The sequence below is a fragment of the Malurus melanocephalus genome, unplaced genomic scaffold (assembly GCF_030028575.1).
Source record: "Malurus melanocephalus ecotype Western Australia unplaced genomic scaffold, MMel_1.1 scaffold_392, whole genome shotgun sequence".
NCBI lineage: Eukaryota > Metazoa > Chordata > Aves > Passeriformes > Maluridae > Malurus > Malurus melanocephalus.
Window position 1 is genome coordinate 459,615 of NW_026623624.1, and position 24,621 is coordinate 484,235.

The 24,621-nt window shown below is 36.5% G+C and overlaps 1 protein-coding gene across 2 annotated transcripts in view; it reads right to left on the bottom strand.

Annotated features, from left to right (window-relative positions):
* Positions 1 to 4,154: 4,154 nt before the first annotated feature.
* Positions 4,155 to 24,621, bottom strand: part of ZFAT (zinc finger and AT-hook domain containing) — a 111,722-nt gene continuing 91,255 nt past the window's right edge. For both annotated transcript variants that reach the window (XM_057379183.1, XM_057379181.1), the window contains 4 exons: positions 19,345 to 19,463; positions 17,814 to 17,940; positions 15,605 to 15,735; positions 4,155 to 4,442 (listed from right to left, as the gene is read on the bottom strand). In XM_057379183.1, coding sequence (XP_057235166.1) covers positions 4,203 to 4,442; positions 15,605 to 15,735; positions 17,814 to 17,940; positions 19,345 to 19,463 — 617 coding nt within the window. In that variant the 3' untranslated portion in view covers positions 4,155 to 4,202. The remainder of the gene's footprint in view (positions 4,443 to 15,604; positions 15,736 to 17,813; positions 17,941 to 19,344; positions 19,464 to 24,621) is intronic.

Below are 24,621 nucleotides of genomic sequence, written 5' to 3' on the forward strand. Positions count from 1 at the left end.
GAGGTCAGCTGCCCTGTTTTTCCCACCAGGCTCATTCCTAAGGTCTGGCTGTGTTTTACTCAGTGCAGAAACAGAGCAACTCAACAGGAGATTCTGCTGCTTCAGGTGCTAYCTTCCAAGCAAACACATCTCCCCARCAGGATGTTAATTCTGCTATTTGRCSTAATATTTCTTTTCTTTAATSACAATTTCATCATTCCAYGGTTTCATTTCACRCCAAGCTCTGCTCCTTCCCCTCTGGTGAAATCAGGTTGATTTGGGGGTACCTGGGCATTTCACAGAATCCCAGAATGGGTCAGGTTGGTAGGGATCACATTGGGTCACCTGGTCCAGCCTCCCTGCTCCAGCAGGGTCATCCCAGAGCATGGGGCACAGGATTGTGATCAGACAKTGTCCAGGCTGGGTGTCAATCACAAACAGAGCATTTTTATCCATTATTATTTATCAAGAGAGAAACACATGATGGTTTCCTTTCTCTGCTTCAACCATTTTGAAGGTTGACGGGGAGGGGAACACAATGGACTTGACAGAATATKTTGTTAGGCAGATATGAGAGATCTGCAATTTGCACTGTCCTTTGAAATGTGTAGCACTGTTTTTAATCACTTAAAGCATAATACAGGCAAGTTGAGAACAGGAACACATGAAAGATCACCTTAATCAATTACCTGATGGAACTACAGCAGRGATGGATTTGATACTGCATATTTAYGTCCTAATTGCAAGTCTGATAGTCTCAGGATGAGCCAAAATACATCTCTAAATGTGACTGAGTGAACACAAAAATCTTGCCAGATTAAAAGTTGCCCTCATTTCAGGGAAGAAAAAAAAAGACAAATGGAGCAGTGCTGCTATTGATGGAAATGATGACTGCTATGATGGGAAGGCTGGAAATGCAAATCAAGCCACGTGCAGCACCACTCAGTAACCTCACTGTCATTGTGCTACAGAAGGGAATGGAACATCTGCAGTTCAGCACGTTGTGAGCAAAGACTGCAGGATTAGCATTACCTAAACAAGCCACATTTTGGTTAATGATGCCACCTGCAAATGAGCTCATGTCACTCCCTGTTCAAATTTCAGATACAGCTCAAACAYACCTACAAAAGGCAAAAATTGCAATCTGGTGTAAAGAAACCCAACCGTAAAACCACAAGCTTTTATAATATAAATATAACAATCCATAAACTATGACTTTGTCCACATCATCTGTTTCACTCAGCTCTGGTCTGTAAGTGCTGACAGCAGTCACCCTTATTAACAAATCAAAAGAATTACGAAATAAAAGTATTATTTTTAATTTAATATTAGCACAGTCCTCAGTTGAATCTCACTGCTCTTACATAAACACAACTCTACGTGTAAACCAGACAAGACAGGCTTGCCGTCTTTTAGGGCACGAGCTGGGTTGATAATTCCACCTCCAYAAAAGATTAGGTGGGACTTMAGAAAAAAGTTCTCCCTGAGTGGTYAGTCTCAAACATCCAGTATGYTTTTATCCCAAGAGTTTGATTTTCACAAGGGCCAGAAAGGTAAAACTTCCTCACTGGGYCAATTTTCACATTTTCATTGTCATTTCATGCAAGCTTCTGTGATCACTCCTCCACAGGCAGGAGTGAAGAGTTCAAAGCAAAAATCAAGYTCTGATCAAGCAAGTCAAACACAGCTCCAAAAGATTCCCTCACATGCCAGATTTTCTGCCCAYTTGGATCTTAAATCATTTGAACAATTGAATATCTTGCAATATGATTTCTGCTACTTTCTTCCTTTCTTTACTAACAGTGCTAACAGTACTGCTCATTCTTGAGATACAGGGATTTTCTTATGTGTTTTGGGTTTGGCCTGATTTTTTTTTTTAAGTTTGTAAAGCACATGCCCATGTTGTGAGCAAATTTATTGGAATGTGAAAYCATTTTCCTTTTCCTTTATTAATATTGAATGGATGCATATTCAATGCAGAAGTGTTAGGATGCTGTGTGGACTAAGAAATTTATAACTTCAGAAGAATTAAAAATATTGAAATGTTTTGAAAAGTTAACTTGCATCAATGTCACTTCTGTAATCTTGTTGGAAAATGTGCCATTAAAAGCAATAACAATTTGTGCTATTTAGGTCATGGCAGAGCTGGGAAAAAAAGACCTGAATTGAAAAGTATTTAAAAAATAATAATAAAAAAAGGAAGCAGAAAATTCACTTAAGTGTTTATGCTTTAGTATAGGAAAGTGTGATATAACTCCTCAAATATAAATAAAGCCTTAAATTACACAGGTATGTATGGCTGGGATATACTGGAATTAAAACAAACAAAASCCCAAAATTCTTTGTCCAAATGCAGCCACACCTCTTCCAAACAGAAGTACTAAATCCATCTGAAACAATGTATTTAAGAATTCTTGAATGATGCATAGAAAATACCTTTCTGTCCCCTTTTCAGAGAGGTTTTACATTAGAACTGTTACCACTTATGATTGTGATGCTCTCCCAAATGGTTTTAATAACAAATAGTTTGTTTCAACAAATTGGTTTTGAGACTGCTTTCTTCTCTTTTAAGCAACAAAAAGCATTGTTCTTGTAAATCAACACTGAATTTCAACAGTTACAAAAACACAGTTTCCTATGCAGAATTATCAGATTGATACATTGGATGCACCTATTTCTATCATGTTGCAAATGTTATTAAACATTTAATGGCTCGTTCTAGTCAAGTTTACTGCAAGGAAATCAACCCTGATACTTGTGATAAGCTTGTCAGTGACACAAAATGGCATTGAGGTCTCCACTCTACAAATGTAACACCCCTTGGTCTTCTGGTTAAGATGAAATCAGAGGAAACAAAGGGGCCACCAAAGCCAAACAATTCTCAGGTCTTTTCCATTAACAAATTTAAATTCCCTATCACCACAGATAAGGAAGAAACTGCCAGTAAAGGTTTGCATTCTGATTTTGTGCAGCACCAAGAGAACCCAGCAGACTCAGAAGAGGCAGACAACCAACCCAGCACATTACATCCACTTAGTCAAAAGCTTTTTTCCACTTTTTTTTACCCAGAACACCTGAAAGTTCAATCACTCAGAAAGATCTACCTGGACTTCATGGTGGTACTTTCTTGATTAGAGGCTACTRACTGGAGGAATAATTTGTCAGGGTCAATGCACACCAGCATTTTTTTACTTAGCTGTGAAAGGGAAGCCAGCACTTAAGAAATTAGGAGCATTAGAAGAATACACAACAATTATGTTATTTATTAACAACTTTTATAGCTCARATTTAAAAATATTAAAGCAGAAACAATTCAAGATTCATGAAGAAAAATCTGGAACTATATACATGCATAATTAAGAATATCTTGATTCTCATCAATATTTAATAATAAGCCTTTTGTACAAGTTTTTYCCCACAATCATATTTACAAGCGTGTCTGTTTAAAACATATGAAGATATATCTCTTATAGCATTTACAAATCTTTTGAATGTATCTTTTTCTTAAAAACAAAAGAATAATTCCTTGATTTGACAGTTTTGGTTTCATTTTATGATACTGGACAGGTATTTATTCAGAGGGATGGAAACAGTTATCATGATTCAAATAGCTAAATAACAGTCATCCTACTGATACCCAGAATTATCATATATGGCTTTAARTATCTCCCAAACTCAAAGGATCATCTTACAAGCATAAACTACAGTCCATCTGTGGAATGTTTCTAATTAAAGTCTCAAGCCTTTGTTTGGGTTAGATCCACAATTCAGCAGACACTTTCTAAGCATCTACTCAGAGTTAAGAGGCCCTTTAAATGATACAAAAACCAAATTCACTTCCAGTCTGGTCAAGAATATCTGAAGTCTGTATAAAAAGGGATGTATGGACTTTTCCAGACACTCCTGCTATCGTTATAGATGGTTTTCATCATGGGATATCACAGTTTTGAACAGACAAAATTTGTGCAGATTTACAGGAATCAAGTGAGAGATCTTCTAAGRAGGGGAAGAATACTTTTTCCTCAAAAGCATTTTTTAGAAAAAGAAGTCTGAGAAGATTTTGCACTTCATATGTCTAAGTTATGGACACAATCCAACCAGTCAGATCACTTCATAAATTAACTGAAAATCCATCAGCTTGCTTTGYTGTGGTTGGGRMAAAAAAMMMMCYCAAACCTCTGGCTTTGGCAAATCAAAAAGTCATCTCCTTTGAACACTGTCCTCTAGAGCTCCTGCACTGTTTCTTCCACAGTTTGCTCCTCCACAGGCTGCACAGCTTCCTGAACATAAACAATGAATTCTGAAGCCTCTCCACCCTGGGTATAGACAGTCACAGTCTCGATCCCCTCCACCTCATCTGAGGACACCACCAGATGATGCTGCTCTGACAGCTCCACCGAGGCTTGCTGCAGCGTCTCCTGGATCATCAGGGTGTGGTTGGCTGATTGTTCCTCTTCTTTCACCTGAGGAGACATTGAAGAGCTTACAGAAATTTCACCTTCCCAATAAATGCCCAGTATTGTGATGATTAATGGAAATACAGCACACAAATTAGTAATTGCACAGTTTCGAGAGAAAATGTAGTTCTACAAAAAATGTGAGCACTTTTGATTAATGAGTGTGTAGCTAGGCAGAATATTGAAAGCACCAACACAGCATCTCAGCTCTGTGCACAGAGAGCTGCAAAGTTCCAGGAACATTGGTCTTTGGAGACAGCTTTAATCTCTCAGCAGTCATTCATTCAAAACTGCTCTTATTCAAATAAATCTGATCTAAACAAGWAGCACTGAAGTGAGAACCCATCCAAAACCACATGGTAAAGCATCTGTACCCATGTCTTTATTTTTTTCCCTAGTCAATGACTGCTCATTGAAGTGCAAATTTCATTGTAAACCTTTAGGGTTTTTATTAGAAAAATGTGAAATATAACTGAAATAGATTCCTAAGGCCTACTGTTTCTTTGGCAGCAATGTTTACATTATTGAAAGGAGAGTGACAGAAATAAGTGGAAATAAAAGAATCTTTACTGAACATTTTGCTGCTTGTCAAAATTTTAAAGAGCAACACAATCTGGTGTTGAATTCCAAATTTATACAGGGTCCTGTCAAGTACTGAAATACAGTATGTACTAGAATTYAAAACCAAATCTTAATTCTCTACCAGATTCATATAAAATTCTAATGCAAAGTACTCCAGGCAAGTATAAATAGATTAGAAAATTGTAAGGCACGTGGAAGAAATGCATTCTCTCAAGTGCGATAAAATTATCTACTTTTGAGTAGAGAATGGAACAGCAATTTTTCAGTATGCAAAACATATGCAAAGGGCATTCGTTAATGGAAGGTGTCCCTATTCATGGCAGGAAGGTGGGAATGAGATCTTTAAGGTCCTTTCCAATCCAAACCATTYTACAAATCTATGATTCTGTTTGCTGGAGATCAGCGTGTTCTCACAGCACTGAATTCTTGAATGATCTAAAAAAGAAAAGGTCAGACATRGTAGGTTCTACAAAGTGTGGAATCTAAATCATAGAATTTAGAAAGGGATAATTCTTTTTTTTTTTTTAGTTAGAAGCTGACCCAAAAGTAAACAGTAGTGCCACAACCAAATTCAAGTAAATATAATTAAGATAATTTAGGTTGTTTAAATGGGGCAAGGGAACAGAAGGGAAGAACTACAGTGAAGGTTCCAAGGATCTGTTTGGTCCCTCAGAGACCAGCAAGGAGAAAAAGGAGAAAAAGAAGCCCTCAATGTTTGTTTTTCTGATGCTCTTTTCTCATTGAGTTTTTTCCCTAAGCGACCACTACCTTTGTTATAAAGTGACTTTGCTTTTCACTTTTCTATTTCGTGTTTAAAACATGTGTCAGAAGATTTCTGAGACACACAAGCCCCTCAGGACTTCATGGCACTTTGAACTTTCACTAAATTAATTAGGCTATAGAAAGCTTTTTCTTGAACAAGTATGTCCAGGTGTTAAATTATTCAGAGGATCCAGAGTCAGTATGGCTGTAATATATTGATGAAATACACATGGATTTTATCTGGTGAAAGATTTAACATGTAAAGGAAACCTGGCCATTGTCACTGACCTTAATGCACAGCACAGTTGTACCTACTGATGCACACTCTGGCTTCAGTGCACAGGATTCAGGTTATGGGGATAAAAATACAGGAATGGAATGAAGTCCTTTTCACATTCTGTTTATTTTACCAAACATATCTGAATGTATTATTTGAAATATACTTTAAACAGCTCCTGCTGAAGTTCAAGCTCAACACCCCACACAAGTACGTGATGCTGGATGTTTTTCTTGATACAATAAAATTTGCAATCACCCTCAGAAAGAACAATTTATGTTGTCTCAAAGTACAGGTATTATAGAATTACAGAGTCAWCTCATAGAATGGTTTGGATTGACAGGGAGCTTGGAGATGATCAGGTTCCAACCTCTCTGCTATGGGCAGGGACACCTTCCACCAACCCATCCAGCCAGAGTTGGGGCACCCACAACTTTTCTGGGCAGTCTGCTCCCATGTCTCACTACTCTCTAAGTAAAAAATTTCTTCTTACATGTCTCCTCTTTGACTTTATAAACAATGCCCCATGTCCTTTCTCCATATGATCATGCCAAAAATCACTCTCCCTCTTTTTATAAGCCCTCTTCACCAACATACCCCTCACAACTGGAAGCTAGAGTCTCTCTTCAAAAAGCAAGGAGATAAATAATGAAAAAAACATAGCACTGTAAATTTGTATCTCTTGCTGCTCCTAATGCACCCTTCAATTTTTTTTTCATTATTGAAGAAACCCTAAATCCTGCTGAGAACAACAGAGCTTTAGTGAATTCATACACCAAACTCCCATTTTCCTGACTGTCCTCTCCTCTTTCTTGAGGGCACCTGCTCCGCTGTCAGCTCCTGTGTAAAATTTAAGGACATACACAAGATCTGCTAATGAATATTGCAACAGGCCATGAAAAGTCTAATCACCATTGAATTCAGATAGGAAGCTGCAGTTAAAAATGTCAGATAATTAGAATCGTACAGCTTGTTATGAATCAGCTCACAATTACAGCCCTTGATGCTAGAGATGCTCAAGCAAATACAGAAATAGGGGTGTCTAAAATGTGGCCCTATAATTATGCAATATCCACTAATTTCTCTTGTTTTAGAGCACTACACATAACCCTCTGACAACRTGCCTCAGGCCAGAAAAATTACACTACATTTGCTAAGAGCTGTAAGAATGCACAACACACTAAGAGATGGATCTCACTGCTGTCACTCTAAATCAAAACCCGTAAATAATTTTAAATATAGTTTTGTAAATGTACATATATAATGAAGAAAGGAAAACAAATAAAGCATAGTTGACACAAAAATGAAATGAAAGCAGACTCTCATTCAATTCAATAGTAGCAATCTAATACTTACTCAGTTTTATGTGCTTTTGAAATGAAAATGGCCAATAAAGAAAGTTAATTTAACCTCCCTACCTGACTTTATCGATGTAGGTTTATTACCCTTGCCATACAGGGTAAAGAAAACAAATGCCTTTATTTCTGGTGTTTCTAGCTTCCAGTATCTRTTTTTGGACAGCTATCTGTAATGCTTTTAGTTTGACAAATCACCACATTATTTGGGATATTTACATTTCAAATCAGTTCAATGTTTACATGCTTCTGCTTGGTTCCTATTAGATAGTTCCACAGGGAATAATCTCAAAATGTTAATTTAAATCCCTCAAATTGATGAAACAGTGGGACAGCTGCCATCTAAATGAACGAAGTCACTACACTCAATTCTCTTTATTGGCTTCTGAAATCTTTTGAAGGGTAGCATCCAAGACCTCTTTTCTGTTTGAGAGTCAGCTGAAAAGCATCTGCTTATCCTTCGTTAGAGAATGACAGCAAGGAGCTGAAGCCACACACAGCTGGCACATTAAATCAAGTCAGTACCTGCATAAATATTCTTTATTAACTAAATCTGTCTCTCCCAAAAGCCAATGGGACTTTCACCATCTGGTTTTCACAAGAAGCTCAACATTTMTGAATTCCAAATACTCTTAATTCACATATCCAGGGACCATCCAAATACATGGAAGTATTCATGAAAAATGGGTCTCTCTTTGAGGAACCTCTTCTCAAAACAGAAAGATTTTAAAATTTGAAATAAATGAATTCAAGCCATTAAGGAATATGTACTTCTTCCCTTTCCTTAAAAGAAGTAAAAAAATATTTGCAGGAAGATATTAAGCCTTTTCCTTACTCTAGAGCTCATCCTGTGAAATACTGTAATATCTTTGATTTCATTTGAAGTCAGCAGGAATTGCAGGTCCATTGTGCTTAAAACAGTTTTGCTGGGCCTGTCCCCAAATCCTCAGCAGAATTTCTCCCTTGATTTTAGATTGAATGCTGCCTTTCAGTTTACCATAAAGCAGAAAAGTTAATCATAGAGATCTTTCAGATTTTCAAAACCTTAYACTAGGCTGCAGATGCTCCTATTTATATCAAAAAAACATCAGTAAGAAAATATACAAAATATCTGCAGAAAGGATTAAAATGAAAGCATTTTAGWTCACAGAGAGCACCTGGATATGTGATGTGTCAGCTTACACTGGTGCCTACAAGTTTTGTTCAGTATAGTTTAAATAATTTCAGCTCTCTCTCAGTTCTGGTTTACATACAATTATATTGAGCGAAAAAGACACACAGAAAACAATATAATTTGATCATTTGAATCTCTATAATGAGCTACAAAACAAAGACAATCTGGTGCACAATGGTTTTGAAATAATAAGAGGCTTCAGCATGAAAGACTTACTTTGCATAAAATAAAAAATGCAAGGAGACCAAMAAATCTTCCTACTGGTAGTGCAGATTTAAAAAAAGTTTTAGCAATTGTATGGTTGGATATATCCTGAAAGAGGGACTATGACTAAACATGGCACTCATCTGGCAAAATGCTGGATCACCCACTTCCTTTTGAGGCAGAATGGCAACAGGGCCATTGTTTTAGGAACTCTAACAGGACAGTGATCTTGACAGCAGATTTTATCTGTACCTCACAGAGATGAAAACTCCACAAAGGCTGAGGAAACAGGGATATGTGCCCCAGGTAAATCTTTCCATTGCTCTTACTGTCACAGGAAGCATCAAATGGCTCTGTGTTCTAAAGCAACTACAAAACTGACAATCAACAAATAAACAACTCCATATACAGGAAAATTTTCTAGATGAACAGCAGCACCCAGCATCACAAAGGGATCAACACAAGCCAGACTGAAACACAAGGTGTGCTGCTGAAATACAGTGTTCAGTAGCCTCTGATGTGACAGCTGTGCTAATATTAGGTATTTACTTCTGAAGATGTGTTACACTATAAAATTCTTTTCTGTGATCTGCTTTGAGCTGATGTATAATCTTTGCTCTGCCTTCCTACTGCTGTCACTTTGAAGAAAGTGACTTGGCATGGKAGGATTTTACTGATGCCTGAAGAGATCACAGAATAAAAGGATGAAAGGAACTAAAATAAATGGTGAAACACATGGAAATGCAGTGTTTTCTGGTTATCTTCTGATAAAGACCTGTTTAGTTATTGTAACAGTTGATATACTTATTCTTCAGAACACATTACTGTCTAGATTAAAAATAGGCTACTATGCTTTTCAGGAATAGAATTAACCCTTCATTTCAGYCTACAGAATTAGTAAAAACATCAGTCCTGCCTCATCTTTCTGAGGGGAAGGAAAAGAGAGAGAATCCAGCAACAACTAGTGCTCTTTACTGTTAATTAATGTTGTGCTTTGGATCAGAACCCGGATTGTATCAGCTATGCTACATGAAAAGAGTAGTTGATGCCCCAAATGCCTTGTAATTTCAATATAATTTCAGTATAGTTTCAGAATAATTTCAGTGTAATTTCACTGTAATTTCAGTGTAATTTCAGAGTAATTTTAGAATAATTTCAGAGTAATTTCAGTATAATTTCAGAATAAAACAAGAGACAGTRAGCAGACATAGAAAAAGGGAGGTGAGGGAGTACAACATAAATGAGACAGTGGTAGTTCTGTGACAGGCATTAGTATCAATACAGCAACAGCCTATCCACAGATAATTACTGTCATCATATTTTTGACAAGTAATGAAGAGAAGACAATGAGGAACAAATTGCTCCTCATTAAAAATCCACATAACTAAGCACAATATGGAAGAAGGCATTGGAAACTTGTTTGAAAAAAAAGTAATGAGTAATTAAATCTTTGTGGACTGAGCAAAGGTAGGAGCCAAAATCTTTACAGCTAATGAGAAATGGGACTCTAAGTCAGAAAGGAGTGAAAATCTAGGAAAGAAAAACAAGCTTTTGTTTGATATGGGAAAAAAAAGGGAACATCAAGTAAATATGGTACGAGAGAGTGATGTCAAGAAGAGGACAGAAAGTACTGCTTAAGTTTTTTTGAAAGAACACRAAAGGGATTAAACACAAATTGTGCATGTCAGAAAAAAGACTATCAGAGTTAACTGTAGCATAAAGTAATGATGGCTTGGACAAGCACTGTAGCTAAGTGGCTGAAATGAGAAACCATACAGGAGCCATCATTCAGAACAAATTGGCACCATTTAGCTATTCACCTGCAGGCAAGGCCCAGGAATGCTCCCKTGGAGGACATCAGCCCTCTGGCTTAACTACAGGAAAGAAATCTCACAGAATTGAGAAATAAAGTGGACTGCTGATGAAGAACTGTGCAGAAAGGCTGATATAATCACCTTTAAAAGTGATTAATAATAATTCTCAGCCCTCTTCAGARTGAGCTCAAAGTGATGGTTCTAGACCACACAAACTAATGCAGTATYACAGGCCTAAAAATAGCAAATTAGCAGCAAATTAGTCCATCATTATCTAAATGAAAAAAAAAAACCCTAAAAAACAGATAACATAACCCTAAAAACAGATAACATGTAACCAAATTTAACTGGTATTATACCAATGCAAAACTTTGGTTTGGAATTCAAAATTCTGCTGGCTCTGATAGAGTAGTAATTAGATGCAAAAATAAAGACTCATATTTGAACAAAGAATCATACATCAAAGAGATCTGCTACAAATAATAAACTGYTTTTATGAAAAGTAAGTGTATTAAACAAGAAAGTATCTTGCTACTATTAYARRCACTGGAAATGGAAGAGCAACAACKCAAAGGGAAACAGACCAAGAAGGGGAAACACTTGTGATGCTCTGATCAATCCACTGAGGGATTCAGGAWCTAAACTTTCAAGGATGTTCTTCACATATTGTGAAACCAAGAATATGCACTTTGAATATTGTTTCCCAGGAGACTAACTTACAGCACTRCACAGTGAAAGAGTCTCCTCTGCAAAAARTAAGGTATCAGGGGTGCTCATTTCTGAAGGCAATATTTCTGCACAAGAAACTCAGTATTTAAATCAAATGAATGTTTACCTTGAAACAAACTTTTTAAGGAACAGTTAATACTCTTACTCTCACTGAAAGACACAAYTATACATCAAGGCAGTTGGCAGTGGAACACTCTTTCTCTTTCTGCTAACTAACATACAGATATATGGTGTGGAAAACAAGTCTTTGAACATCAGCCTGCAGAGACTGTAAATCAAGGGGGTGTGTGATACTGGCCTGACTGTTTGTCCTCCAATCCTGCCTTATGTTTGGCATGTGAGCCAGGAAAATAGTCCACCCCTATAAATAATGGATTGAACAGCCTCTTCTAGCAAAATAAACAAAAAAACCAAATGAATCAATCTCCACCCTAAGGCACAAGGGCAAAAGTACATGTGTAACAGGACACAGAGTCGAATGTGCAGAAARGAAAGAGTCTTGTTTTACCCTTCCAGTCCCTCTACTTTCCTCTGTGGTGCTCCTCAAAGTTGCTTTCTCCCCAGKCTCTTGCTATATTCACCATCACTATGAAGAGCATTTCCTGCCTTTTCTAAGTATTTATAGGCCTTTTTCCTAGTTATTCCCCAAACGTAGCATTCTTTCCTCTCTTACTTTTTCCCCACCTTATTACTTTTTTTGTCTTTAAGCAGAGCAGAACAACTGAAATATCATGATATGAAGAAATAYCTTCATTAGCTCTTTTAGGAAGAGATCCAGACTGGGCCCCAGTAACTGAACAAGGATGGATCTCTCCTCCTATGCTGTTATCAAAGCTTCAAAACGGATTTTTGACAGTGTCAGATCATCTTGGTAAAACCTCACATTATTAATGTTTTTTCCTCAGGCATTTGGTGTATATTGCATTCCTTAGGAGCTGCATATTTTCAGAGCTCATACAATTGGATCTAACCCAAATTAGAAAAAAATCAAACTTTGATAACAGATTAGTGTACTGACTCAGGCAAGATTAAGATAAAATAATTTCAGGCCCCAGACACAAACTTGGAAAGGTCTCATACACATGACACTAACAGAGCCAACAATGACTCCTATTAACCAAGCAYAATCCAAGCTAAACAGAGCTAACTTTGCAATTTTGGGGGTTAAAATCATAAGCTGAATCCCAGTCCTGGCAGGAATTGGTTACTGCTATGCTGTCAAAGCCTTTTCTTTTATAGAATCATTCGTATAAACAAGAAATATGAAGCTTTCTAAGTCAGAACTGAGATTTTGTTCTCAACGTGCAATTCAGRAGCTTTGAGCAGACAATCTGATTTTGATTTCAACTTCATTATAATGTGCATTTATAATTCAGGATACTTGCAATAAGACTGCAAGCAGAACAATAATTTATTAGAAGAGCCCCTAAAATGTGGTATTTTTTCTGTCCTGTGACTTAATAGAAAAAAAAAAATTAAAATTATACCAGTTAGACCTAACTAATATACTTGATATGTTCCAAGATACTGAAATGGACTCAGGGGTAAAGACAGAGTTTGTTTCTGGAAGCAAAAGTCTTGCATTAACCTGWGSATYWACAAGCACAGCACACTGAAGGTATSTGAGCACACAGGTTAGGGAAGTGCTAAAGCAWGAGGATGGCAGTATTACTGACAGATACAGCTGGATTCATACATGATTTTAAKGATTAAGTCTAAATAGAACTTTTATGAGTGAAAAGTAAGGATGAGGATAGCCGTGGACAAAAGAAATTTCTAGGGAGGAAAGAGGAGATAAAAATAGGAACACTATAATGTACTACAGCAAAAAAATCCTTTTAAAACATTCTAGTAATTTAGAATTTAGAAGAATTTTTTGATGCAAATAGAGAAATATAAAGGTAACTTGCAAGGGCTAGCTAAAAAATGAGATTTGACAGTATGAACGGATATAAAAAATGGATAATGTATGCCCTTAGAGTAAAAAAAAAAACAAAAACAAACAGCATAAAAAACAGAACAACTACAATAGATGTTGTAAAGAAAAAAAAAATGGACCTAAGCTGCTAAGCAAGGACTCGGTGAGGCCATTAAAGAACAGGAGTGGAAATTCAGTGACAGATGATGTCGATATATTGCTGACACCCTGAATGAATTCTTTGTCTCACAATCCACAAGAGAAGCTGAAGGTCACAGAAGAAATTGTGGAATACATTTTCCAGTAGGAAAGTGAAATATGAACATGTCTAAAGGTCACTTCAAGGTTAGCAACTAAGAACTTRGCATAATTAAAACCTGACAAAGTCATAGGTACAAATGACAGATATCCCACAGAAAGCAATTCAGTACTGAAGATAAAACAYAAACCGTTTCTAATAGGGGAGGATTAAAGTGCTAATGACATTTAAAGACTTTTTTCTCTCAGATGGAAAATGGGTGTGCCTCTAACTCTGGAGCAATTTTCTGGTGGGAAGACAAGAGCTGGAAAGTAATAACGGCTGTTTAACAGACCAGACTATGCTAAAACACTGATTTCTATAGAAAATTAAAAAATAAAAAATAAAAAACAAACAAAAGAGAAAAATGAAAAGAAAAATTTTTAAAAGGTAAAGGCTTTTTTTTTTTTATTAAAGGGCTCTAGAGGAAGGGGGAAAGGGGTTAAAAAGAAAAGCATAAAAGAGATTCTCTGCTCTGGAAATTCAATATTTCATTTGGTATAGGAGTGGGGCTTGTAAGAGTTTGACATCAGACCACTGAGAAAAGGAAAAATAAGTGATTAAGGTTTAGCAGTTTGCAAACACAAAAGACTACAAACATGGATTTAAAAGTGAGGAAGAAAATTAATTTAGAACATAAATATTTACTTAGAAAAAGCTACCAGTAAATTCAGATTGTCCAACAAGGAAGTTAATATTTATGATGAGTCAGACATTGAACAGATTTAACACCTGTATATTTAAAATTCAACATTCAAATATCTAAACATTGTCTCTCCTTGGCAGCTCTACTTCAGCWGCCACTTTCTCCTACGCTTTTAGCACAACAGCCTCAAAAGATGCATTTCTTTRGGGAAGAACTAATTTCAGTAAAGTTGACAAACACCAGTTGCTAATACTGCATTCAACCCCTAAACAAAGTCATACCTATAGCACAGCATTCACACTGGTAATGGCTGTACTATAAAAGTTGTTTTGAAACTGGAATGTAATTGGGCCACACTGTCTCTTCTCTTTAATGATTGAATTTAGTTTCCAAATTTGGATATGTTATTCTACAAAAAACACTAAACTCTGGTTTCTAGTCAAAATACCTGTTAAGTATTTCAAAGGAACATCTGAAAATGCTCTGTCTTGAWATTCTGCCTYRTCTTTGTGACATTTGGCCAGCAAGYTTRGGAATTATTCAAGTACTTCACASACCATGAACTTCACACTTCTGTGGAGCTCTCATGAACTCAATGTTCAAGCCACTACAAAAAATGCTGAACTCAAAAGTTAGTTTTAGCCCTCAGAATAATCAGAGTTTTGGTTCATTTAAATGAAAGGAGTTACTTAAACTCTTTGGGAAGTTAAAATTTCTCATGTACTTTCCTTCCCTCACCTGTCAACCACATTAAGTGCAGAGACCCCAGTGAACCAATGGGAAAAGGGATAAGCAAAGAGCTGTGATGGAACAGAAGGAACAAGCAGAGTTTGGAGAACACCATGAGGAGAATGAAAAACAAAGTTAGCAGACACTYGTGAGGAGGAAATACCGAGCAAAAGTCTTGAAGTTTGAACCCAATAGGCACCTAAAATTGAAAACTACTTCCTTTCACTTGCTGCACCAAGGACCACCTGAATCTTTTAGATGACAAGGGCACTGAGTGTCTGCACAAAATGTAAGTAAATTATTTTATAAAACCTGAAAACACCTGCTACAAAAAAGGTGTATTTTCATACCCTACACACATAAATACATGTGTCTTTATTCACTCATATTTTCTATAAATACAAAAATACATTCATTTCTATAGGTATAAATCTTTATGTGTGTATGTATATATATATATATATATATATATATATATATATATATATATATATATATGAACACGTACATGTGTGGGCATGTAAACACACACACACACAAAACCCAGGAAAAAAATCAGGAAAAATTCTGCATGTGTCTTGAATGATCATTTAAAGTTTGTCCCTTGGAAAATAATCCCATTTTACAATAAATACATGAAAATTAAATATAGATAGTTTAGAGAAGAAAAGAGCTCTCACCTGTTTCACCACTGTCACCGTGCCAGGTGCCATGGTAACGACAGAAGCGACTGCAGTGGCATCGTGGGATTCTGAGCCCAACTCAATGATCTGCTGCAGGATGTTTACAGCTGTTGGATCCAGTCTTTCACCTTATCAGAAAGACAGCAGCCATAAGATCATCACAGGAAAACAGTTGCAAGGCATGTGAATCTCAGTAGGACAGCCCTAACTCACAGTGCTGTTGGTACATTTCAAAAAGCTCAGTAATGTGACACTTTAATAACAGATCTATGGCAGGGAAGTATTCACAAAACAAATCTGCCCAGGGAATGCAAGAATCAGCAAGTGAAGCCATACTGATCATTTCTATACCTGTTTGAAAGAGATCTGAAAGAATACATTGAATAAATGAACAAAAAGCAACAGCTCATAGCAGTAACTGCCAATTAGGAAGCTGCAAGACTTTACAAATCCAATTGTGTATTTACCAGACATTCAGGACAAACAGAAGAACCTACCTGTACACCTATAACCATAACAGCCATTTGGTATTTTAGAAAGCTGTGTCTACCATTTGTCTGGTCCTCCCCAATACCCCTCAACCTAAAAGAAGTAGTTTTATCATTAATGTACTGAAGGGAAAAGTTAATTGCTTGGGAAAGCTCATACTCATCATTTTATAAACACCGGATCAGAACATGTCTGTCCTTCTAAAAAAAATCTCTGATGTGTGTAGCCCTGCCAAAGAAAATGGATATTTACCAAAAAAAAAMMACCTGAAAAATMCATTTTTAGTTGTACTCTAATTTTTCACWAAGTGTGAAAGACTTAAATGCCGAGAAATGTTTTTTTGTTATGCAGGAATCCAAATTCCCACCAATGGCCCACCATTCCCACATGCCTAGTGTCAGCATGAGAGAGATGTCAGACAGGSAAAGAAACTGTCAGGGTCATGTAAAACTGACATATATTTGCTTCAGTCACTGTTAGAGATAGAAAAGAGACAGCAAATAGAATAAACCTGATTTCTTAACKTAAACCCTTTCAAACTGAGGTTGTTACTGTGATAGTAGTCTAGGCCAGATAATTTCATTTCAAATAGAAAGTAGTTATGTTTTGTTATTTACATAAGAAACAAATGTATTTGAGTACTGAAAAATGCTTGCTTTGTTTTTTGGGTTTTTTTAACTATAGTCCTGCCTTTAGATGAGATGCTACTGTTTTCATACTAAGAGGGAATATGCTGGATGAGTATCTGAAGGGGATGCTCTAAAAAGAAAATTATTCAGAAAAGTATAGCTTCATGCTTAAAATAAAAACTGCTATGTACAGTATATTCCTTGACAATGTTTGTTTTAATTTAAATATATAAAAGTTTAAGAAAAGTTCTCAAGAAGTTTTCACTTCTTTAGAATTTCACTCATTAAAATAATATACAGAAATTGGCAGTAATGTAAATTAATTGGAACATGCATGGAAAAATCCAAAAAAAGTGGGTGGTTTTGACATGTATCTGTATTGTGAACAATAAAAACCACAGTCGCAAATAATTGTAAAATGCTGTCTTCTGATAACCAGAGCATTTATTTACATGTATTTTAAAAAACACATATGAATATCTACTCTATTTTCTGGTGTTTCAATACTCTCAGAAATCTGGGCATTTTTTCTTTTCTTCCAGTTTTTGTTATTGTACATTAGCAGACATTATCTAATGCCACTCTTTTCCTCCTTAACCTGATACAGAACAGTTCACTTAGCTTCATGTACCATCAAAATTGAGATTGTTAGTGCTGCCTTGGGAACGTGGTAAATGAGCTATTCCACCATGTCACTCCTGCACTCTTGCTGACTAAAGCCAGAGAGGGAGAAAAATAATAACCAGAGAATTGTCATTAGACACACTCTATCTACTCTGCCAAGATAGCTAATTTCACAGTATATTTAATAATACAGGCAGGAAATTCCACACAGCTAATAATACAGTGCAAAACAGACAGTGATAAGTATTAATTGACTTTAGGATATAGAAATTCATAATGAATTATAATTTCTCATTTGTGCCCACAGAAAATATAACCCCCCAGAAATAAGTTCTGGATGACTAATTTCATAGTTTTTAATAGGAGATCACAGGAGATAATATATTGCCCAGTTTACTTAAAAAAAAATTAGATATTTATAAAAAAAGGTGTATTGTGTTCCAACCTAGAAAAAGGTAACTTACTGTTCTCAGAAGTGTATCTAAGGTTCTGTAAKGCAGCTACAGCAGCTTGAGTGCCTTGAACATCTTCTCCAGCCTCTGTGATATGGAGATACTGAGTGGATGCTTCTTCAGACACTTCGGCAGTTAACTTGGAGAGAAAACCCAGCCAAGGCATGAATAATCTCATTTCAGTGGTTTAAACAACATGGAATGAGTTTGGACAACAAATATTGTAACAAGAGTTATACTGAGTGAAACCGAATTCAAGAAGAATATTACATGGGAATTGAGATACCATTCCACAGTTTTCTTCTAGATTCTACTTCAAAAGTTGTTTTAAGGATGCTGATCTTATTTTAGTTATTTTAGAACTAAAAACAGACTTAAACTGTACCAGGGCTTAGCAAAGAGCTTTTGAGTAAAATTAATTACTAATACAGACCTGGTAAAATACCTCAGAAATTTGAAAATGGCATTTTTTTTCAGAAAGTTATCCTTTCCATAAGCTATGTTTTTTGTTTTTTCTTTCAAGACCAGCTGTCAATATGTATTTCTGCTCTGATGGGACTCTTTCTTTACAGCCAGTTCAGCAACARAGATATTCTTGCATCCTCTGCTTTTTTTCAGCTTTGGGCATCTACTGGGAAATTGTACAGAGAATCATTTGGAATATGAATACAAGACTTTAAAGGGCTGCATTTTAAAATGCTTGTCGTGTCTTCTTTGAACAGCTGTCCAAATAGAACCTACTCCAGTATTTTTCAAGGACTTAGCCTTCTGTGTGGGGATACTCAATAACTGTTAAGACAAGAGCTGCAGGTCAGCCCTTCCAACCCAGACAATAGATTTGTGATGGGGGCCAGACCGAAACTTAGCAGAAGAGATTTTAAACTGTGGGGGTCAGCCAACTGCATTTGACTCCTGGCTTTTACCTCTCAGTGGACTTCAAAATCAGCCTACTCAGGCAGTGGAAGACACTCAGCTGGCAAATTAATTTTTTAATAAAAGTGTCTAAATCTGTGGTTTTCCCACAAATACTAGATCTGCAGGACTGCAACTGAAAATACAGAACATATCACAGAAGACTTGTTGTGCACAACATTATAATTTTTTCAGCTGATCACTTAACAAATTCAGTTTTCTAGATTCTAGCCTTCTCTGAACMAAGGCATAAGCTTTTTTCATTAATTCAATAAAAGTTAGCAGCTTTGCTCATCTTACAGTTAACACCAGTGAATATTCAGCATATTACAAAATGCAGTAAGTTTTTAAATTTCACTTTTTTTTTTGCTAAGCTTTCATCCTTTCTGCTGCAAATAGAGGACAAGAAGCCAAAAATGCAAAAATAAGCATTTACAAGAATGTTAAGCCTACCATATATTAAAATTTAATAGATATAGCAAGGTATGCATTCAAATGAAGATAAGATCCCATAATCTTCTGATCTTATATAAAGTTAGAACCACATTTTTGTATGCTTTTTTTTATCTTCACTTTTCTCCCCAGAATTTAAAAAAATCTTAGGATCAAAGCCATGGTAACTTCGTTTTACCTCCCATTTGGTCTCCCCATCATTTTCCACTAACTTCATTCCATGTTTGTTTTTAAGATGTCTGTTGAACTCCCATTTAGTACCATACACAAAGCTGCAAACAGGACACTTAATGCCACCTACAAGGAAACACAAATAAATTCCTTGAGTAACTTTCATAAATTCTTTTTCAAGGCAGTAATGACCTGTTTAATTTGACCCCATCTTTATCAAGCTATGTAATTGTAAAATGTCTTCCTTTAGCCATTTGTCCAAATGAAATATGTTAATATTTAACATACACATCAGTGGCATATTTTAGTAATTTTTAAAAAATGTATCTTCTCTAAGACAGCTGTTCTAATTTTCTCAAGTTTCAAACAAACATTGGGAGGTTTTTTGAACATAAGCAGAGTAAACAAGGAACAGTTAACAATATCCTCTTCACCCAAATTTATGCTTTTGACAGTGTTACGTTGACATGTAAACTGTAAATAAAGTTTTCAGTCTACAAAATTATTCATAACATGAAGTTAGCAGTGTTTACTGTGTCATTGTGCAGCATTACAGGTAAAAAACTGAGCGACATCATAAGAATCCAATTTTCTATACTAGATTAAACAGCTTTTACTTCTTTTTCTTATGAAAGTCATTTAGTCAAATGTCAGATCTCAGCTGCTCAGTAATTATGCAAATAAGTATTTCTCTTTTTTCCCTCTATTGACTAAAGAGAACAAGAATAACCTGCATGTGATAAATTGTTGCATTAAATGACCAGAACTCACTCTAATGAACAAATCYAATGGCTGGGGAAATGCCTTATGCCACTGCAGGAACTGTGCTGATACCACATGGCTGACTCCACATTATTGTGGCAAATGATGATTCTTACTCATCATATTTAAATGCTTCAAACAGACTCACAGAAGCTGCTTATGAASCAAGACCAGATTGTACAGTCTTTTRTGAACAAGGTGATTAGAAAATATATCACATTTTACATTCATGGAAACCTACCACATAGTATCCTACCAGGATAAAATAAAAAGAAGCAAACTTTTTATTTTGATGGCACAGAGTGTAACTACACCCAGTCTGTAGGGTATTTCACCAACACTTATTGTTACCATACCAACCCCCCTCTTTGCTCAGTCTTTACCAAACTTCCTGTTAGAGCAGATGCTCAATATTCCATCTCTACTATTAAGGGAAACTCAAAAAGTTCAAATTAAAACAATGATATTATCAGTTACAGAAAATGAAATTACACATTAATTTCACACCAATCTGTAGTACTAGGAAAAAGCCATTGCTGTGAAACAATGAACACTTTTCTGCATCACTTTGATATTGAACTACTACAAGAACTCACCAGGTAAATTAAATCTGTACTTCTATCATCATGACTTTAATTAAATAACAAGTAATAGAAGCGTAGAATTTAACAGGTAATATATAACTCCATATCAGTGACTTGATATGAAAGCTCAGAAAAATGAATTTCTAGATAGTTCTTTAAAATAATAGGTAGCATACAGAGAAAGTCTATGAATTACACACCTTTACTACTTTTAATARCAAAACTGATATTTGTAACGAAATACTGCAGGCAGATCCTACATAGCCCCAAAACCTTYCTCCACTGACGTGTGCTCTCCAGTTTATTTATTCGCCTAGAGTCTCCATAAGACAGATATTGTTTTTGTCCAAAGAAAACATGTGATAACAGCTGTGTAAGAACACTGAGGCCACAACTGGATCCTCACGTATGTCCTGCACAAGTACAAATGAACATCTGTGTCTCAGATATATAAACAAAACGTCTGTGGATGGGAGGGAGTATTAGTGAGGAGAAAAGAAAAAACTTGGGAAAAATGTTATGTGACTTGCCCAGCACAAAGCAAATGAAACCAAAAAACAAGCCATCAAATGAGCACACAGGTAGGGCCTCGCAGAAAAACCAACGGGTAAYGCATAACACTCTTGTCCCCTCTGCAGAATATATCAAATTCTTCAGCAATTTATTTTCCTTTATTACTTTATAATACTAAAATAAATGTCAGATCATAGACTTAAACAAAAAAAAAACCCACACACACCCTGCAAAAGCCCAAGCATTTCTATGATCCTGGGTGATTCCAATTTCTAACACAAGCCCAAAAATTAAATACTGCTGTCTGTCCTTGGAATGCAGCTGCTCAAATGAACAGTCCCTCTTCTATTATTCATTCATTTATTTATGAGCTCATTCTAGGAATCTTGAGTACAGTCCAGCAGTCTACATTCATATAAATATTTCCAATTAAGATTATTTGCAGTGCCTGCAATGCAGTCAAAAACCAATCGAGAGTAGAGGAGATTGAGCAAGTGTGAGGCAATTCACTCTGGGCTCAGTGGGTAACTCAGAACAAGCAGAATACAATACAAATAGATATAGACAGCTTTTATTAGATATTAATCTTTGTTGCTTTCCCCTCTCAATTTCTTTCCAAACCTTTTGCTTGCTGGCACTCTCCCCTTTTCCTTTTCATCTACAGTCCTTTCATTTCAAAGGATTTGTTTAATATCAGGTCTGAAAGGTCTTCTTCCTTTATGTGAATACATGAATAAATTCCCAAGATTGCTTTTCAGTTCTATGAATACAGWAAATTGAAACTAAACAGAAGCTAGTCAGACAGCAAGGTGCAACTTCTGGCCCAAGCAACTCAGAAACACACTGAATTATCAAAAGGTTTGGGTTGGAAGGGACCTTAAAGATCATCTTGTTCCAACCCCACTGCCAATGGCAGGGACATCTTCCACTAGCACAGGTTGCTCAGGGCCCCATCCAGCCTGGCCTTGAATGCACCCAGGGATGAGGCATCCAGAGCTTCTCTGGGTAACTTGTTCCATCACTCACASTAAAGAATTTCTTYRTAACACCTAATACCTCGTATGACACCCAGGTGTGATATATGAAAATATGACTTGTTTCTCATACTGCATAAATGTGTCCACAGTAATCTGTTTGTGCTGYGTGAAATACAGAAGATCTGCTGATTTCCAAATCGGGAAAACTTTTATTAACTGCAACAGGATTYGTGTTTATCGCCTCCAAATGCAAATGTCTCCCACAAGGAACATTTTTTCCCCAGTGAGATATTAAAACACTGGGAAAAACTGATGTTTCTGTCACATGATAAGAAATCTCTGGTCTTATTTGGAGCCCAGGTACAAGATCCATCTGATGCATCRCAGAGCAGGAAATTGAGTTGGCAAAGGAAGCCGCATGTGGGAAAATTGCACCTATTAATATGGCTTTCTTCACTGCAGAGCCCTGAGAAGAAACATTGACTTCATAGCTCTTGCATGGATTTGATGCCCCATTACTGCTCTAAAACACCTGACTTTTCCACAAGTGAATGTGGAAAACAGGCACAGCATTAGTGGGAGCACAAGAAATATGTACACTGTGTAAGGAAGGGRAGAGAAAGGATGCAAAGTCAGAGATGGAAAAAGAAAAGAATCTCTTTCAGCTGGAAGAGACCCACAAGGACCATCYAGTCCAACTGCCTGACTTATTCAGGGAGGAGCAAAAATTAAAGCTGTTGTTAAGGGCATTGCCCAAATGCCTCTGAAACACTGASAGCTTTGGGGCATTGATCACCTCTCTGGGAGTCTGTTCCAGTGTTAGATCAACCTCCCTGCAGAGGAATGCTTCCCTGTGCCCAGTCTAAACCTTCCTGGCAGGGTTTTGAGCCATTCCAATGTGTCCTGTCACTGGATCCCAGGCAGAAGAGCTCAGCACTTCCCTCTCCCCTCCCCAGATCAGGAAGCTGTTAGGGAGCAAWGAGGTTTCCCCTCAGCCTCTTTTTCTCTAAACCAGACAAGCCCAGAGACCTYAGGTTCTCCTCACAGGACTTCCAGCCCCTGCCACCAGCTTTGATTCCCTCTGGATACAATCATGAACCTTCAAATGGGCTCCAGCCCTGCACTCAGGGCTCCAAGGCTGAGCACAGAGGGATAATCCTCATTTTTTCCAGCTACTTGTGCTGTGTTCAGTGCACCCCAGGATGGGATTTGCCCTCTGGGCTRCCAGGGCTCACTGCTGGCTCCTGGKGAGCTGATCCCTGTCTGCAGRGCWGATCTCCAGCCACTGCTCTCCCTTGTCCCAGGCATTAATCCACCCTAGGGGCAATCTGAGATTTGAACTTGCTAAATTTCATCCTGTTAATTAYTGCCCAATGTTCCAGTGTGGTGGAAAAAAGGATATCCACCACAGAAAAAGCTAAAGGCTCTTCTCTCTCATCTCACTCTAATGTCTCCATTTTAAAGCTACTTTTGCATCTCAACAACTTTACAGTTCTTTTGTTTCAGTGGGAAAGAATTATTTTCAGAAGTGCATTTATCTGGCTCCCAAAGGCGAAGGAAAACCTAATCGGCATATGATTAATTTTATTTGTTCAAAACATTGCAAGTATGATCCCTAATTTACACTAAGAGAATTCATTCTCTGATACCWATTCCTAAGAGTGGCTACAGACAAATAATTCCTTGCAGTGCTCAGATATTTGGAAAGTTAAACAAAGCTCCCCATAGTGCAAAGCTCTTCCTTCATCTGGGTGACTACAAAAAAAAGACTCTGAGTACTGACCAAGCAAATATTGCTTCTTTAAAACAACTGCAGCCTCCCCATTGACTTRCACTGTCTGTGAAAATAATTGTTAMACTAGTCTATGTATTCCTACCCTGAAATTTATAGGTATTTATTTTTAAAACTATTTGAGTTTTCTTTTTCAATAAAAGGAAATGAAGACATGTTATGTAAGTACAACATGGGCTCAGATTACCTATTGTAATTATACATTTATAATAGAGCAAGTTTAAAGGAAGAGTCTCAGATTGAGTTATTTTTCTCTGTGTCACGACTTCAGTATTTAACATGGATTAATGCCTTCAACAGATAAATGTTATGTGTTAGATGAGTAATTTGGAAATAGCATTTAGAAGTAATGTAACCTTAAAGATTTATATTTAATTAATTATTTAATGCAATAGCATTACTTTGGTCTGTATTCCTCAACAAAATCAGAAACTGAAGATTCCAAAARGTATTATGAAACTGTTGGGAGTTTCTGTTAAAAGATAGGGAAAACACTTTCTAAAATGATGAGTAAAAAAGGAAACTTAATTCTACCAAGAATTAAAATGCTTTCAATACAATCTAATATTTAATCTGGCTTTCTCCTCTTCTTGCTCAATATTCCTCCCACCAGGCACTAGAACTGAAGGAGCTTTACACCCAAAAATGTACCTGAC